At 43.6% G+C, this 18,320-nt stretch overlaps 2 protein-coding genes and 1 long non-coding RNA gene across 15 annotated transcripts in view; 2 read left to right on the top strand and 1 right to left on the bottom strand.

Moving 5' to 3' along the window:
* Positions 1–68: 68 nt before the first annotated feature.
* Positions 69–9,586, top strand: HARBI1 (harbinger transposase derived 1). 2 transcript variants are annotated; one of them, XM_082340266.1, is made up of 3 exons: positions 69–211; positions 726–1,998; positions 8,683–9,586. In XM_082340266.1, exons 2-3 carry the CDS (start codon positions 1,329–1,331, stop codon positions 9,060–9,062), a joined length of 1,050 nt encoding a protein of 349 aa, XP_082196392.1. In that variant the 5' UTR covers positions 69–211; positions 726–1,328; the 3' UTR covers positions 9,063–9,586. The 2 variants fall into 2 exon arrangements, with proteins under 2 accessions (XP_082196392.1, XP_082196393.1); XM_082340267.1 differs by having other exon boundaries at positions 1,180–1,998.
* LOC309605030 lies at positions 2,140–8,676 on the bottom strand. Its single transcript, XR_014231217.1, has 2 exons — positions 6,740–8,676; positions 2,140–6,334 (listed from the first exon to the last, which is right to left on the bottom strand). It is a non-coding gene; the product is annotated as an uncharacterized lncRNA (long non-coding RNA).
* A 6,645-nt stretch (positions 9,587–16,231) lies between the features above and the next one.
* The window catches only part of AMBRA1 (autophagy and beclin 1 regulator 1), a 182,584-nt gene continuing 180,495 nt past the window's right edge, over positions 16,232–18,320 (top strand). For 10 of the 12 annotated variants that reach the window (XM_082340160.1, XM_082340161.1, XM_082340155.1 and 7 more), the window contains exon 1: positions 16,232–18,106. The gene's annotated coding sequence lies outside the window, so the exon portion shown is untranslated. Of the gene's footprint in view, positions 18,303–18,320 lie in introns of all 12 variants that reach the window. The other 2 variants (XM_082340163.1, XM_082340164.1) reach the window with 2 other exon arrangements.

The raw sequence follows: 18,320 nt of genomic DNA on the forward strand, positions 1-18,320 counted from the left end.
CCTTTGGGCCGTGTGTGGAATGTGCACCGGCGAATCGCAGGTCGCGGCGGCAGCTGCAGTAAGGACGCGGCTTGGGGTGGGCGGTGACGCGGGAGGGCGGTGCCTACACAGAGCCCCGTGGCGGCTTGTGCTCGGGCGCCGGTTCCGGAGGAGGGCCGGACCCGGCTGGTTGGGTGGGAAGTGCGGCTGGTAACCTGGCAGCCGCCGAGAGGTGGGTGAGCGGCCTCGGCTGACTTTGAGTGGTCGGGGCAATCACACTTCCGTATCCATTTCTAAGACATCTTTTTAAAAGCCTTAGAGGTGGAGTGTCCTCTCAGCCCTAGCTCTCCCAGCCTCTTCTTTTGCGCCTTCCTTCCAACCCGTCTGGTCTTCCCTACTTCCTAGCCCTCAGCCTCACGATTTGGATTTCTTGGGGTGAGGGGAAAGGCTTTTGTTACAACACAGAATCTCCGTCTACCAGCCTGGGTCGTGGGCGGTTTTTTGCCCCTTCTTCCCTTGTTAGACTAGTTTGAACAACGACACTCCGCCCCTCCCCGCCTCCGTCTCTTACCACTTATCAGGTGGAGCCAGAGGGCTTTGGGTAATGAATCCTGCCGTGACTAATCCCTGTCCTGGGTAGCTATGACTTACGTCAGCTGCTTCGTGGCCTGTATAGTTAGGAGCAGACCTCTTTTACTTTGTGGATAATTATGCCATCACCTCCATTAATCTTTTGTTCTTCCCAGTTCAAATGCCAGGCATTAAATGAGCCACCAAAATTCAGCTCCCATTCTCCTTCAAACCGAAGCAAGCCTGTTGTGCAGCCATGAGTTAGTGGAGAAAAACCGAGTTACAGTTATAGCAGCTTTTGAACGAAATGTAAATTTGAGAAAAGGATCTGTTGTAGCCTTTGAATCACTTTTTTTTTTTTTTTTTTTTTGATGTGGATGACTTTTAAGGTCTTTATTGAATTTGTTACAATACTGCTTCTGGGTTTTTTTGTTTGTTTTTTTTTTAATGTTTTTGGTTTTTTGGCCGCAAGGCGTGTCGGATCTTAGCTCCTCCACCAGGGATCAAACCCGCACCCCCTGCCTTGGAAGGTGAAGTCTTAACCACTGGACCACCAGGGAGGCCCCTGAATCACTTTAAAGTCTTTGGTAGGTTTCTAATGTTTTTTGTTTTTTTCTTTAACCTTTACAGAGAGAAGATTATAAATGCCAGAGCCATTTAAATGATGGTTAGCTGTTGAATTCTGACACTTCCTTAAATACCTTCTTGCACCAACATCTTCAGTGGGAAGAGTTCAGGAAAAGTAGCGGAGGGAAGGAGAGACAACAGTTACATGTACCATGGCTATACCAATAACAGTACTTGACTGTGATCTCTTGCTATATGGCCGAGGTCACCGGACATTGGACCGCTTTAAGCTGGATGATGTGACAGATGAATACTTAATGTCCATGTATGGGTTTCCTCGACAGTTCATTTATTACTTGGTGGAGCTCTTGGGGGCGAGTCTTTCTAGACCCACTCAGAGATCCAGGGCTATCAGCCCAGAGACACAGATCCTTGCAGCACTGGGCTTCTATACCTCAGGTTCTTTCCAGACTCGGATGGGAGATGCTATTGGAATCAGTCAGGCATCTATGAGTCGATGTGTTGCCAATGTCACCGAAGCGCTTGTGGAGAGAGCTTCACAGTTCATCCGCTTTCCAGCTGATGAAGCCTCCGTGCAGGCTCTGAAGGATGAATTCTATGGGTTGGCAGGGATGCCAGGGGTCATAGGGGTGGTTGACTGTATCCATGTGGCAATCAAGGCACCAAATGCTGAAGACCTTTCCTATGTGAACCGCAAAGGTCTTCATTCTTTAAACTGCCTCATGGTGTGTGACATCAGAGGGGCACTGATGACTGTGGAGACAAACTGGCCGGGGAGCCTCCAGGACTATGCTGTGCTACAGCAGTCTTCTCTCAGCAGTCAGTTTGAAGCTGGGATGCACAAAGAGAGCTGGCTGCTTGGTAAGTCTGCAGGTGTAAATGCTTCATTTTTGTAACTATAGAAAAAAGTTTGGGCAGAGTAGAATGAAATACAGGGGTCTATAGACCTGAGACTCAGTCCTGTTCTGTTTTAAACACAACCTCAGATGAGAACTCTCTTAGCCTTAATTTTTTTTTTTTTTTTAGCAGAACTGAAACAGAAGTAATGTTTTTTGTTTTTTGTTTTTAAGTCTTTATTGAATTTGTTACAGTATTGCCTCTGTTTCATGTTTTGGGTTTTTGGCCTTGAGGCATGTGAGATCTTAGCTCGCTGACCAGGGATGTAACCCACACCCTCTGCATTAGAAGGTAAAGTCTTAACCACTGGACCACCAGGGAAATCCCCAGCCTTAATATTTTTAAATCAACATTTAAAGGACACTTGTTAACATTTAAAAACATACAATTTGACCCAGCTCTTCTTGGAGGTACATGTTCAGAAATATGTAAAACAAAATTACAGGCATTTGCATCGCAGCAGTGTTTTGTACTCACAAACAACAATAGCAACAACAACCCTACAAAAGCATTCCCCTTAAATATAGCCAAGATACTTATCAATGCAGATCTGGTTAAATATAGTACATCCATACAATTGAGCCTTAATTTTTATCATCTGTAAAATGGTGAAAATAATGCCAATGGCAGTAATACCTATTGTTAGGATTAGGGAATATATATGAAAGTTCACTCTAAAGTATTGTGCAAATGTATTATTTTTGCCATTGGTGATTGTCACCGTGATATCTATATGAAAATGATAGTAGACAGTGCGTTTATACAGTTCTTATGGAAACTCACTTCATAGATCTGTTTGCCTGAGTGCCCTCGGAAAGCCTGGCTTAATGATCTGAGTAGGACAAGAACCTATTCAGTACTGAGCAGTGCAAACTGATGTGACTGTAGAGCTGGGAGGAATACAGTTAGTTAACAGTGATAAAACCCTTGAGCCTGGCAGCTTTCTTTTTTGTTTTCTTTTTTTTTTTTTTAAAGCACCATTCTATGTGAGCAACAGGACAAGGGTTATCTTGTACACAACGTGTTATGTGGGAGATGAAGGCACATTAAGGATTGGAAGACCTCTCTTTAAGGCCACTAATCATGTCTGCACTGCACATGCTCATAACACAGTGTTTTACATGTAATAAACACTCAGGAATTTTTCTCTTTAATGTGCTGACTGGCAGTTAAAGAAAAACCTCCCCTTGGGACTTCCCTGGCGGTCCAGTGGTTAAGACTGCACGCTTCCACTGCAGGGGGCACAGGTTTGATCCCTAGTCAGGGAACTAAGATCCCACATGCCACACTGGGCAGCCAAAAAAAAAAGAACCCTCCCACCCCCGCCCACTGTTCCAAGTGAGGAGAAGAGACTGCTGTCACACTGATTGGTTTAGAGCTGCCAGGGTACCATGGGTAACATCTTGGAACTTAACTGATTTTCTTCAGTTGTTGCTTCTACACACTGTTGTCAGTGCCCCACCTTCTCGTTACCCTACTGGACCTTTGTCTTAATCCCACCTTTTGCCTACTCTGAACTTTCAAATTCCATTTTCATACAACTCCCACCAAGAAGTGAAGGGAAGACTGTTTGCAAGTGTCTCATCCAACTACTTCTTCCACAGCTGGGGAAGTACCTGGGTTCCAAGCTGATTTCTTGCAAAATCACTTTGGTACCCTAACTCTAAAGCCAGCTAAGGGGACTTCCCTGGTGGTGCAGTGGTTAAGAATCCGCCTGCCAATGCAGGGGACATGGGTTCAAGCCTTGGTCCAGGAAGATCCCACATGCCGCGGAGCAACAAAACCCGTGCGCCACAACTACTGACCCTGCACTCTAGAGCCCGCGAGCCACAACTACCGAGCCCGCATGCCGCAACTACTAAAGCCCACGCGCCTAGAGCCCGTGCTCCACAACAAGAGAAGCCACTGCAATGAGAAGCCCGCGCACTGCAATGAAGAGTAGCCCCCACTCGCTGCAACTCGTGCACAGCAACAAAGATCCAATGCAGCCAATAAATAAATACATTTAAAACACATTGTTTCTCATTTAAAAATAAATAAATAAAGCCAGCTAAAAATGATTGAGCACTTAGAATTTGTCAGGCAATCTTGTAAGCACTTTGCATTGGATTATCTCACTTAATCCTTATAAAAACTCTTAAGGAGTTAAACACTAATATCAACATTTTCACAGAAGAGGAAATTAAGCACAGAACATCTGTGTCATTTGTGTTTATGTTTTAAACTGGATCATATGAGGAGTTACTCTATTTGGCAAATGATCCTTTTGTTAGGACTTCAAGGTCATGTATGAATTACTGATTTTCTTTTCCTTCACACCTTGGGACCCCAGATTCAGTTGGAATTATGACTTTAAAGTAGTTTGTTAGTTGTTTACAGGACATAGTTGAAAATAAGTAAAAATTTGGACAAATTTTTATTTATTTTTCTGATTGCCCTCTTTACAGAAATAGTGGAAGTGGAAGAGATGGATATTGCAACAACATTTAACAAATGTTTACTAAGGCCAGTTTTGGTACCAGGCCACACGCTAGACACTAATGATGCTGGGAAAGTATACCCACAGAAGTTGATGATGTGGAAATCGACTCCGTTAGTACTATCAGTTCTAACACAGACCCCTTGGAAATCCTCCATGAGCCGTAATAGGCAAACTAGTTTGAAGACCCCTTGGAATTCCTCCATGAGCCGTAACAGGCAAACTAGTTTGAAGACCCCTTAACTAGTATAGTGTTTCACAAATTTTCCAGATCAAAAGAGTTATCTGGGAAATTTACTTAAGATGTACACTTCTGGGCCCCACTTCAAACTTCAGGAATGAGAATCTTCAAGAAAAGAAGACATCATTTTTAACACGTGCCCTAGATAATTTGTAATGAATAGATGTTTGGAAAACACTGGTCTGGACGTGTAGGGAAGACTGGCAGGATTATAAGGAATGACAAGATGTTAAAAGAGAGAGGGAGATAAGATGGTTGATTGTGGGACTTCCCTGGTGGCGCAATGGTTAAGAATCCGCCTGCCAATGCAGGGGACACAGGTTCGAGCCCTGGTCCAGGAAGATCCCACATGCCGCGGAGCAACTAAGCCTGAGCACCACAACTACTGAGCCTGCGCTCTAGAGCCCATGAGCCACAACTACCGAGCCTGCATGCTGCAACTACTGAAGCCTGCACGCCTAGAGCCCATGCTCCGCAAAGAGGAGCCACCGCAATGGGAAGCCCGCGCACCGCAACGAAGAGTAGCTCCTGCTGGCCACAAATAGAGAAAGCCTGCGCGCAGCAACGAAAATCCAACGCAGCAAAAAAAAAAAAAAAGAAGATGGTTGATTGTATCTTAAGAACACCATCAGATCTGTGGCATGGTACTAGATTTGCCAAACCTAGAACTAGCTGTGATTCCCCCTTGTTTTTTTTGGTTTGTTTGTTTAGCATATTTTCATCTTGGGTGTCATCCCTTCATGTCCTCATTCTCATATGCCCCTTCAGAGGGCATCACCTAATTCCTCTTCTCTAGATGTACCTGCTCCTACAAACAATTCAGCCTGAGTTATTTCTTCAGCTCTTGGGCTAGTCTTGTTAAGCAGCTTTGGGTAAGATCTGCCAGAATGTCTCTTGGATGACTGATCATGTAAGCAATTGTAGTCTGTTTAGGAATTCTGATCCTAATCCCCTCCTGAGTGTCTGTCTTCCAGTGGTGCTTGGATTATAACCAGTTAATGAGGATGGAGCATTTTATAAGAGGTCTACATTAACTAGCTTGTCTAGTATGTCTTCCCAATTAAGGCTCATACTGTTTCTTAAGAGACGTTTAACAAATATCTAGTATCTCTTTGTTTTGGTATTCATCTTAAATGTTTTTCTTATTCTCTTTTACAGCATTATACCATTGTTTTAATGACTTTGAGTCTGACATTATTAGTATGTAGTGACTAGCTCCTTCCTCTTCCTGTGCCTAACATATCAAAGGATGGCTGACGTTTATTTTTATTTTCTCATTTGTAAAATGAGTTCAATAGTATCTGCCTAATGGAGTTGAGATTGGACAAGTCATAGATATTATTTTCATTATTATTTACAACATCAGTTTCTAAAATTCAGTATTTAGTAGGGATGAGTTCAATTAAAATAGGTTGTACTTAGGAGGAAAAAAGTCAGCTAAATATACAATTTGAAAATTTTGTGAGCCATCTCAGATATTTAAAGTTAATCCAGTATACCTAAAACTAATACAATGTTATATGTCAATATCGCAGTAATTTTTTAAATTTAAAAAATTGCATTTAAAATAAAGTTGGGGGCTTCCCTGGTGGCGCAGTGGTTGAGAGTCTGCCTGGCGATGCAGGGGACACGGGTTCGAGCCCTGGTCTGGGAGGATCCCACATGCCGCAGAGCGACTGGGCCCGTGAGCCACAACTGCTGAGCCTGCGCGTCTGGAGCTTGTGCTCCGCAACAAGGAGGCCGCGGCACTGAGAGGCCCGCGCACCGCGATGAAGAGTGGTCCCCGCTCACCGCAACTGGAGGAGGCCCTCGCACAGAAACGAAGACCCAACACAGCCAAAAATAAAAATAAAAATAAATTAATTAATTAAAAGAAAAAAAAATCTAAAAAAAAAAAAAAGGGCTTGGGTTAAACAGTATTGACCCTCTTGGGAATCTCTCTTCCCTTTTAAAAAAAATAAAAAAAATAAAAATAAAGTTGGGACTTCGCTGGTGGCACAGTGGTTAAGAATCCGCCTGCCGACACAGGGGACACAGGTTCGAGCCCTGGTCCAGGAAGATCCCACATGCTGCGGAGCAACTAAGCCCATGTACCACAACTACTGAGCCCGCGTGCCACAACTACTGAAGTCCGCATGCCTAGAGCCTGTGCTCCGCAACAAGAGAAGCCACTGCAGTGAGAAGCCCATGCACCGCAATGAAGAGTAGCAGCCAAAAATAAATAAATTTTAAAAATAAAATAAAATAAAGTTAACCCATGGGGAATTCCCTGGCGACCCAGTAGTTAAGACTTGGCTCTTTCACTGCCACGGGCCGGGATTCAATCCCTGGTCAGGGAACTAAGATCCCACAAGCTGCATGGTGTGGCCAAAAAAAAAGAAAAAAAAGAAATGTAAGCTCCTAAAAGAAAGGAGTGCTATATGTTTGGAACAGTGCCTAGCACTCTCTGAACAATCCATAACTATTTACTGAAATTGATGGTGGGTGAGGAACACAGCAACTATACAAGTTGGTATTCCTCAGGTCTGTTTGTCTCAAATTTCTAAAGGGTTGTTCCTCTGAGACATTTCATCTTCCAGATTTAGTGAGTCAGGACAATTAAACATTATAGAAACATTGTACTATTGTAATGGGACATTGCACCCCAGTTTTGTTTTGGCTTTAGCACTTCCCAGGATTAGTCCATAAAGAAGTCACTTAAGGGAAATGCCTTGTGTATATTATTTTAATTGACTTCTGATTTTATTTCTTTATCCCTATTACTATTTGCATCATTATATTTATGCTCTCCTTGTTAATGTGAAATTCTACCTGTTCCTCTATTACAAAGGCATGGTTCTAATGAATGTAATATCTAGGAAGGCAGAACACCTGAGTTCTGATCTCTGCTGGGAATTTTCTCTTATTCTTCTTAGCACTGGGAGAATGAATGATTATTGTCTATGAAATACTCTGAAATTCCTAGGTAGTGCTTTCAGACCTGACATTTTAATAGTAAAGTCAGAGATTTTTCCTCATAAGTGTTTTGAGGTCTCCTGGCAGAATTCTCTTTTTCTCTCTTGCACTCTCGCTCTTTAGAGATTTTGAAGATTGGCTTGCTATGTGATAGTTTCTATTAACTTTTTTTTTTTTTTTTTTTTTTTTTTGGCTGCGTTGGGTCTTCCTTGCTTCGTGCGTGCTTTCTCTAGTTGCGGCGAGCGGGGGCTACTCTTCGTTGCGGTGCGTGGGCTTCTCATTGCGGTGGCTTCTCTTGTTGCGGAGCACGGGCTCTAGGCACGTGGGCGTCTGTAGTTGTGGCTCGCGGGCTCTAGAGCGCAGGCTCAATAGTTGTGGCACACAGGCTTAGATGCTCTGCGGCATGTGGGAACTTCCCGGACCAGGGCTTGAACCCTTGTCCCCTGCATTGGCAGGCGGATTCTTAACCACTGCGCCACCAGGGAATCCCTATTAACTTTTTATTAAAGAACAATATCTCTGAATTCAGAAAATCCTGGAATTCCCTGGAGGTCCAGTGGTTGGGACTCTGCACTTCCACTGCCGGGAGCCCGGGTTTGATCCCTGGTCAAGGAACTAGGATCCCGCAAGCAGTGCATCACGGCCAAAAAAAGAAAATCCAGGAATTTCATTTCCTCCAGTGCCTTCACCTCTGTCCTACATTCTTTCAGACTTAGCTTTCTTTAGCCGGGTCAGCTTTTTTCTCTGTTGGTTTTAACCAAGGGTATTCTCAGCCAAGACTCACTTTAGTCTTCCTGCTCGTGACTAGCTGTGGGCTCTTTACCACAGCATTTCCCTCTTCATTTCCCTGGTGTGCTTTGGCTCCAGAAGCTGTTGCATTTTCTTGTCCATTCTCTGTACAGGCTCCTGGATTTTCCTTTTTGTTTGTATTTCAGTTATAAACATCTGTGATGTCTTTGGGCCTTCCCCACAGGTGACAGTTCCTTCTTTCTCCGCACCTGGCTTATGACCCCACTTCACATTCCTGAAACTCCAGCCGAATATCGCTATAATATGGCCCATTCTGCAACTCACAGTGTGATGGAGAAGACTTTCCGAACCCTCTGCTCCCGATTCCGCTGCCTGGATGGATCCAAGGGGGCACTGCAGTACTCACCGGAGAAGTCCAGCCACATCATCTTGGCCTGCTGTGTCCTCCACAACATCTCCCTGGAACATGGGATGGATGTCTGGTCCTCTCCAGGGACAGGACCCGTGGAACAGCCTCCTGAGGAAGAGTCCGAGCACATGGAGTCCTTGGACCTGGAGGCTGACCGTATCCGTCAGGAGTTGATGCTCACTCACTTCAGCTAATGTGGAAGGTGGGGAGGAGGGAGGCTTTCCAGAAGGAGCTGTGACAAACTTTCCCTCTCACCACCCCCTACACAGTTCCATCATCTAGCGTGACTGAGCATGTGGACACTTGTCACAAACTGACATTTAATCTGCGTGTTTTAGAAAGGTTGAGGCTAGGCCAGAATATCTCGATTCATTTGCAAGTTTATTAACTAAACCAAAACCTCCGAGACAACAGTTCTCTGCTATCCATTGAACACCAGGTTAGCACCACTCACTCATTTGAAAGTTCCCTGGTTGCAGACATTTATATCGTGCTTACAAAATCAAAGCAAAGGGAAAAATAGCATCTAGACAGCCAGAACACTTTGTTTCAGTTATCTAGAGATTTCAAAAGAAAACAATATTTGTCCTGAAAGATTTGGATGGTATTTTAGCTTTTCTACTTTACTACCTATATAGGCATAATCTGAGGCAAGTGTGAAGAGTAAATTTCAGTTGGGAAATGGTCTTCTGACATAAATAAATGGCTACTAATGTGATTTTTCAGCTTTGTGTTTTTAAGAGGAGGTTAGGGACAGTCCAAAACCTCCATCTTAATTCTGTCTGTAATAACTGAGCTGTGACTTGGACCTAGTTCCCAGGGAGAACATCTGGACTCCAATCTCTTACTTCCAACCCTGAGTCGGAGCTAAAGGCTAAATGGGTTTAAGAATTCAATCAGCTTCAAGAAGACAAGTCAAATAGAGACAAAACAGCAAGCTTACACTTTACAGGAGATCTAAAGACCCTGTTAGATTGATGGGCAAAGGAAATTCACCCAGGTTTAGACAGTCCACATCTAAATAGATCACATTTCTTATGACCATGATGTTAGGATGTCTTTTTGGCCATTCTGCTTTGAAATTCCTCGTTCAGAAAGAAAGTTTAGGGGATACAGAAGACATGTATTAAAAAGGAGAGGTAAAAGGAATATAATTTCTTGGTTTGAAATGAATTTTGGAGTTAGACCTACTTGAATATCTTCTGTACGAAGTGATGGACAGAATTTCTCAGGAAATAAATAATCCTCCACCAAGTCTTATTCTAAAATTATACTGATATAAAAATAACCTGATTGGAATAATGAAAGTGTGAATTAGGTTCACACATTGGTGCCTTTGCTGGGACAAAACAGAGACTTTCCTGAGGATTGTTTTGTTCCCAGTTTCTCAGCCATTCACCCATGTGATCCCTCTGAATTGTCCTCATGGATCATTTCCTACCTGCCTTTGGCAGTGTTAATCTGGTGATTTTCAAAGTAAAGAAATGAACAGCTGATGACAAAAGAAATTTGGAAATTAATTGAAAGTGACTCATCCACAAGATTAAAAACAATTATGGATTATTATCTGCTGTTTATTTCTACTCCAAATGCTATTTTCCATCATCATCCTACTCTGTAAGGAGTGGGTCCATTTGGCAGGAGGTTGAGCTTAACAAGTGCAGTGATATTGCCGAGATGGGAGTGGACAATGAAGAGGTGACTGGAAACTTTTGTTCTATTCATTATGCAATAGAGGTGCCCTGTTATGTTTTTTTTTCTTTGTAAAGTTTAACCTGTGACCCGAGCTTGCTTTGTCTCCCTGATAAGGCAATATTTTAACTCTCACAGTCTTTCCAAGTTTCCTGAGATGAGTATTTTTCCCTCTAAAGTTTTGGTTCTATTATGAGTACTGCATGAGGAAAGGCATACTGCCACCCATGCATCTTAAGAGGCAAGGTGGAGTGTAATCTTGGAAAGTGCCTAGCATTTTAGCTTTCAAAAACCACATTAGGGCTTCCCTGGTGGCGCAGTGGTTGAGAATCTGCCTGCCAATGCAGGGGACACGGGTTCGAGCCCTGGTCTGGGTGGATCTCACATGCCGCGGAGCAACTGGGCCCGTGAGCCACAACTACTGAGCCTGCGCGTCTGGAGCCTGTGCCCCGCAACAAGAGAGGCCTCGATAGTGAAAGGCCCACGCACCGCGATGAAGAGTGGCCCCCGCTTGCCGCAACTAGAGAAAGCCCTTCCACGAAACGAAGACCCAACACAGCCAAAAATAAATAAATAAATCCTTCCCTCTACTTAAAAAAAAAAAAAAAACACATTAAAGGAAAATTGGGGTTTTCACAACTTAACTCATTAGATGGTGACATGAAGCCTCAGTGGGAGGGACAGTCTGGGGGAGAATTCATTAGCAATTTCAAGCCTATTACTTGCACACCAAAGATAATTTCTAAGTGCTGAACAGACTGAACATTGGCTGGAAGTGTTTTTCCCTGGGAGCATTTTATTTCCTAATAATTCCACAGAGTAACTGTTAAAATCTATTCCTTTAATCTCCTTTCGACCTGGATTTTTATAGGCCAGGATTTTTTTTTCAGTCCAGTTACACTTTCCTCAGAATGACCTAGGGGAGGGATCACGATCTGTATTTCCAAATTGCCAAGGGTTTGCTTATAGGGGCTTTTTACAGGTGCCTGAGAAGTCTTCTCTTGAGGTCCTTATTTTGGATTTATAGTATCTTCCTGGTATAGCTTTGGGACAAAGTCAAGGATTTCACCTGTCTTATGTAAGCCTCATCTTCCCGTAGATGATTCCATCTGGCCAGCATAGGAGTTTTCCAGATTTGCCCTTAGCTGTTCCAAGACAGCAAAAGTCCCAGGATGTATTAAGGGAAAACCACAATATTGGGTTATCAGCGGTTTACCAATTCCAAATTATACAAAAGAGGGACCATAAACATATTCTTAGTTTAAAATGAACTAAACAGAGACGGAGCTCCTTTCTTGGACTGTAAAGGATCTATAGCAAGTTAATCTAATTTAGGGACCAAGAAACAAAACACAATTTTAATGGGATCATATATGAAAAAGTATAAGAGATAGGGAGGAATAAAATAGAGGCTAGATAGATAATAGACATACTACAATTGTATCCCTACCTGAAATAATAAACTGGAAACTCAAGAACTGAGCTTAACAGTTGATTTCCCTGACAGGGGAAGGGAAATTAAGAAGAGGTCAAGAAAATAAGAAATTGGAGTTTTAACCACTGTGCATGCATATATCCTCAGGTCCCTTTTGCTCCCTAGATCCCACCCAGATTTTACAAAATTGTGGATATAAGAGATAACGGACTCAGAATTAAGAAAAAATGGCAATGCAGGAAGGAAGAAAAAATACTAGTTGAAGGCTGGGGACACCCCAGGAACCTAACCACATAAAATTCACAGGCTTTTTTTTTTTAATGTGACTACCATCTAAGACCCTACTTCGTGATAATCAAATAGGAGGTATGAGATATCTTGATATTAAACAGGAACAAGAAAAGTAGACCTTGAAATCACAGGCTGGTAAATTTCAAAAAGTCTTTTGGAAAGGAGTCTCCATGTTTGCCCAGCAAAACATTCAATTTCAGTCTGTTGAGACTTTTTCTAACCCTTACATATACAGCTGTCTTTATAGAAGGGCTGATTGCCATGCCATTCTAGAGTCTTAAAATGTTCATACATTTCTATCCATTGATAAATTCCACCACTAGAAATTTACCCTATATAAATAATTCCAGAGAAGGAAAAGCCTGCTATGGTTCTGTGAATGGTTACCTGCTGTTCTGGGATCTCTCCTCTTCCCTGGGCTGCTCCTACATCACTACACAGCTTCTACCTTTACCGTCCAACCCAAAGTGTGTACATTATCCCACAGTGCCATGAGACCAGGCTACTAAAGAACAATAGAATTGCAACGCAAAACCTACAAGTGGGGACTTCCCTGGTGGCGCAGTGGTTAAGAATCTGCCTGCCAATGCAGGGGTCACAGGTTTGAGCCCTGGCCCGGGAAGATCCCACATGCTGCAGAGCAACTAAGCCCGAGCGCCACAACTACTGAAGCCTACGTGCCTAGAGCCTGTGCTCCGCAACAAGAGAAGCCACAGCAATAAGAAGCCTGTGCACGGCAGCAAAGAGTAGCCCTGCTCGCTGCAACTAGAGAAAGCCCGCGCTCGGCAACAAAGACCCAACGCAGCTAAAAATAAATAAATAAAATAAATAAATTTAAAAGAAAAAGAAGTCTCCATGCTTCCAATGCAGGGGGCGCAGGTTTGGTCCCTGGCAGGGGAACTAAGATCCCACAAGCAGCTTGGCATGGCCCCCCCCCAAAAAAAACAAAAAAAACACCTACAAGTGGCTCATCATTTTGGCTGCTCAAGGCCTAACTCCTCTTCCTGGACTTCGTAATAAGATGACTCATGGTACTGCTACAGAATCTCATCTTAGGTTCAGGCCTGATTCCTACCACCCAATGTGGTAGGTTTCTCAGAGCCCAGAGCAAGATAAGGAACAGTCTCCTCCCATTCTCTCCTTTTCCCTCCCTTCACCCTCTATCACAGGCAATTCCCCCAGGTCAATAAGTCCCAATCCTCATTCCTGGTTTAGTCATTTTTAAAAAATTAATTACTTTATTTATATATTTTTATTTTTGGCTGCTTTGGTTCTTCGTTGCTGTGTTCAGACTTTCTCTAGTTGTGGTGAGCGGGGCTACTCTTCATTGTGGTGCACGGGCTTCTCACTGCGGTGGCTTCTCTTGTGGAGCATGGGCTCTAGGCACGCAGGCTTCAGTAGTCGTGGCACACGGGCTCTAGAGCGCAGGTTCAGTAGTTGTGGTGCACGGGCTTAGTTGCTCCGCGGCATGTGGAATCTTCCCAGGCCAGGGCTCAAACCCGTGTCCCCTGCATTGGCAGGCGGATTCTTAAGCACTGCACCACCAGGGAAGTCCCCTGGTTTAGTCTTTCCAGATTCTTTCCACGTGATTGACAGTGGCTATATTTATTCTTAGGGTGACTAACTCTCCCGGTTTGCCCTCAATTGTCGCAGTTTTAGCACGGAAAGTGCTGTGTCCTGGGAAACCCTTTAGTCCTTAGCAATCTGGGACAGTTGGTCACCCTACTTCAGGGGAAGCATCCTCTTACCTTCAAGGGAGGTGACTCCCCCAGAAGAATCCTATCAGAATACAATAATCAACAATCAACATAATAATGAGTTATTGAGTTTTTAACACCAAGGTGTAGGCTTCTGTGTTACATCCCAAGATGATCTTTCCTTCTGCCCACCTGGTTTCTTTTTCTCAGGTCTTCCTCCAGTGTGAGAAGATTTCTGTAGGTTTGAGGGTTTCAACCCCTGATCTTTTGTGATCTACTCTTCTGTCCAAATAGACTTGATAAGAACAAACAGTAGTTTACTGTCACACTTGAAACAGTTTCTCTAATGAAATTTATCTGTAAAGATGCAACTCTGCCTGCAGAATAAACCATCTTTTCCATGGTTTCACAGAGCAGTCTAGCCTCAGTTTCTCAAACATCTCCGTTTTCAGATGTTGATTTTAGGTTTATATTTGCATAACCTTCAGGTGTTTTTCCCAAAATAAATGTCTCCAGATTTGAAAAACCAAAAACTTCTTATAGCCTCAAAAGTAGTTTGTTTAGTTTTCCTCACTGAAGTCAAGGTTTCAAAATAAAGTCATTGTATGGGTCAAGTTTGAGTGAGGGCTGTAGCTTTAGACACTTAAGCCCCACAACCTCCCCAAGAAGGAAGCTTCCCTAAAGCGTGTATTCTAGAAGTAGAAACTCAGCCCTGGGAAACAGTAAAGCAAAGTCTATTTGCCTGCTACTCAGCTGGCTCTAGGAATTTGTCAGACTGCTTATTTAGTCGTCTCCTAGAATCCACTTGCCCCTGACTTTTCATGGGTACATGGCTTCCCAGGATAAAGACAAATTCCTAGTTAGGTGTGGCTATGTGACTAAATTCTGGCCAGTGGAATGTAAGTGGAAATGTCCTGTGCTATTTTCAAGATGTGTCCTTATGGCTAGGAGACATGCCTTTCCTCTTTCAGCTTCCTGCTGGTTGGAATGTAGACATGATGGCTAGAGCTTGAGCAGCTGTCTTGGATCTAAGACAAAAAAACCACTTATTGAACATGTCACAGCAACAAGATGGAAGCCTGGTCCCTGATGCTGAATGGCCACACCTTACCCTAGATTTCTTTTATATGACAGAGAAATAAACCTCTGCCTTGTTTCCTTACTCTTTTTTTTTTTTAATTAATTAATTAATTTTTGGCTGCGTTGGGTCTTTGTTGCTGCACGCGGGCTTTCTCTAGTTGGCGGCAACGGGGGCTACTCTTTGTTGTGGTGTGTGGGCTTCTCATTGTGGTGGCTTCTCTTGTTGCAGAGCACAGGCTCTAGGTGCGCAGGGGCGTCAGTAGTTGTAGCACATGGGCTCTATAGTTGTGGCTCACGGGCTGTAGAGCGCAGGCTCAGTAGTTGTGGCACACGGGCTTAGTTGCTCCGCGGCATGTGGGATCTTCCCGGACCAGGTCTCAAACCCATGTCCCCTGCATTGGCAGGCAGATTCTTAACCACTGCGCCACCAGGGAAGCCCCTTGTTTCCTTACTCTTTTTGTTTATGTGCAGTAGCTTATTTTTTTTAAATAAATAAATAATTTTATTTATTTATTTTTGGCTCCGTTGGGTCTTCGTTGCTGCCTGTGGGCTTTCTCTAGTTGCAGCAGGTGGGGCCGACTCTTCTTTGTGGTGCGTGGGCTTCTCATTGCTGTGGCTTCCCCTGTTGCGGAGCACGAGCTCTAGGCACACGGGCTTCAGTAGTTGTGGCTTGCGGGCTCTAGAGTGTGGGCTCAGTAGTTGTGGTGCACGGGCTTAGTTGCTCTGTGGCATGTGGGATCTTCCCAGACCAGGGCTCGAACCCATGTCCCCAGCGTTGGCAGGTGGATTCTTAACCACTGTGCCACCAGGGAAGTCCTGTGCAGTAGATTCTAATCATAAATAATAAGGTTATAACTGCCTCTTTCCAGGAGCTGCAATACCTATTACACAGAAAATGTTTGGAAGCAAGATACATATTCAAAATGGGAAGCATGTTCAGTAAATCCTCTCAATGGAATATTGTGCCATTGTTTAAAATAACAACTATTAAAGACTTTAATAGGGAAATAATATAATGCAAAAAAATAACACTATTGTATCTCTGCTTAAACTTTAAAAATTATGTAAAGGAATTCCCTGGCAGTGCAGTGGTTAGGACGTGGTGCTTTCACTGCTGTGACCCGGGTTCAATCCCTGGTGGGGAACTAAGATCCCACAAGCCACGCAGCACGGCCAAAAAATTAAATAAATAAAAATAAAATAAAATGAAAAATTATGTAGAATATTTTCAAGGACTTCATGAAAACATGAACAAATTAAAACTTCATGTTTTGGAAGCAGATTGTTAAATTCTTTCTTTTTAAGCTTTTATAAATGTTGCTATAATGTTTACTCATTTGAAAAGTCCTCTAAAACAGTGATAGACAAGGGACTTCCCTGGTGGTGCAGTGGTTAAGAATGGGCCTGCCAATGCAGGGGACATGGGTTCAAGCCCTAGTCCAGGAAGATGCCACATGCCACAGAGCAACTAAGCCCATGTGCCGCAACTACTGAGCCTGTGCTCTAGAGCCTGTGAGCCACAACTACTGAGCCCATGTGCTGCAGCTATGGAAGCCTGCGCACCTAGAGCCCATGCTCCACAACAAGAGAAGCCACCACAATGAGAAGCCTGTGCACCATGATGAAGAGTAGCCCCACTCTCTACAACTAGAGAAAGCCCATGCACAGCAATGAAGACCCAAAGCAGCCAAAAATAAATAAATAAATTTATGTAAAAAAAAATTTGATAGACAATAAAGCATTTTGTCCTCATATTATGGATGCTGGTCTTATCCTACATTTTATACATGAGTTGTTCTTTAAATATTTTCATGAATTTAAAGGATTTTAAAAAAATTACAATAAATTGTAAATAAAGCTAATGTTTTAAGAATGTGGGCTTTCACTTTGATTAGATTATATACTCTTTAAGGGCTGGGACTATCTTTTCTTTTTACACCTTTACTCTCCAAGTCTCCTCCCTCCTTGAAGGAAAGAGGTAAGGTAAACTATTATTGCTCACAGTTGGTAACCCATATTGTAGTGATTTATATGATTTACTAAATTGTGCCTGGGATGAACATATTAATCCATATTTGTGCTGACCATATTAGTCTGTCTACTAAGAGACTTCAGAAAAAGGCTATTGTGATGATAAAAATGTCAACACACTTTGTTAAGTTCAGAACCGAAAGAGACTTGGTTATTATTTAAGAAGCACACCTGTGGTTCTAGGCCTTTGGAATAAAATAAAAGAGAAAAGCAGTACGTGTATTATTTTTGTTTTTGTTTTTTCCTGTCTTAAGATCAGACTACAGAACCCTGAATTTTCCAGTTTCTCTCTGCTGTGCTTATGGGAGCTAAATTGGAGCTTTAATACAGATTATTCACTTTGTTCCTCAGTCTGGATTCTCTCATTCTCTCTGTGCCTCTGTCATACCTCTATCTATCTATCTATATATCTATCTATTTATCTATCTATCTATCATCTTTTTCATTCACCTCACTGTTTCATGAGGAAACTAAGGTCAAATTTGCTCAGTTGGGATAGTGCTGAGAGTCCATAAGGTAGTCGCTGAACTATAGTTAGATAACATGTTATTATACTATGACTTGATCTTCAACACTCTCAAGAAAAATTGGGTTCTCTAAACAATTTAGACAGCCGGCAGCTGACACAGAAAATGGCAGAAGCCCAGTCTGCCTTACTCCGTGGCTTATGATCTGGGTTTGTTTATTTATGCCTTGGACAGGAGCCGGACGTTGAGTTGGAGCTAAGCTGTTTTTCGACGCTCGACTCTAGTTCCTTGAACGATTGCCTGGGCGCTCCTCCTTTGATGTCTGGGCGTTCGTGATTTCGGTGATCTTTTGCCGTCTTCTTGCTTGATGTTTTCCGAGTGGTGGCGGCGCCGGTTGGAAGGCTGACTTATCCGCGAGGCCCCGCGCTCAGGCTGTTTTTTCCCGCTGGTCGGTAGAGCGGACCCCTTGCTTCCTCCTTGCCTCTTCTAGTCTGTGGCTCAGTCCACTCGCTGGGCTGCAAACTGAGCCCCCTCCCGCCTTTCAGGTAGGCCACGGGAGGAGCCTGGGAGGCCCGGCCCGGCATCCTTCCGCCGCCGGGTTGAGAAGACCTTGGCGCCGGCGGGTGGGCGGCGGGTCGGCAGCGGAGACACGACCAGAGGAGGAACTACCCGGCTGCGTTCGGGGGCGCGGTCGGTGAGGCGGCGGGAAACTGAGGGAGAAGCCGGAAGGACGCAGAGATGGTGGGGCTGCCCGGTGTG

This window comes from Balaenoptera borealis (genome assembly GCF_965194805.1).
Source record: "Balaenoptera borealis genome assembly, chromosome: 11".
In the NCBI taxonomy this organism is placed as follows: Eukaryota; Metazoa; Chordata; class Mammalia; order Artiodactyla; family Balaenopteridae; genus Balaenoptera; species Balaenoptera borealis.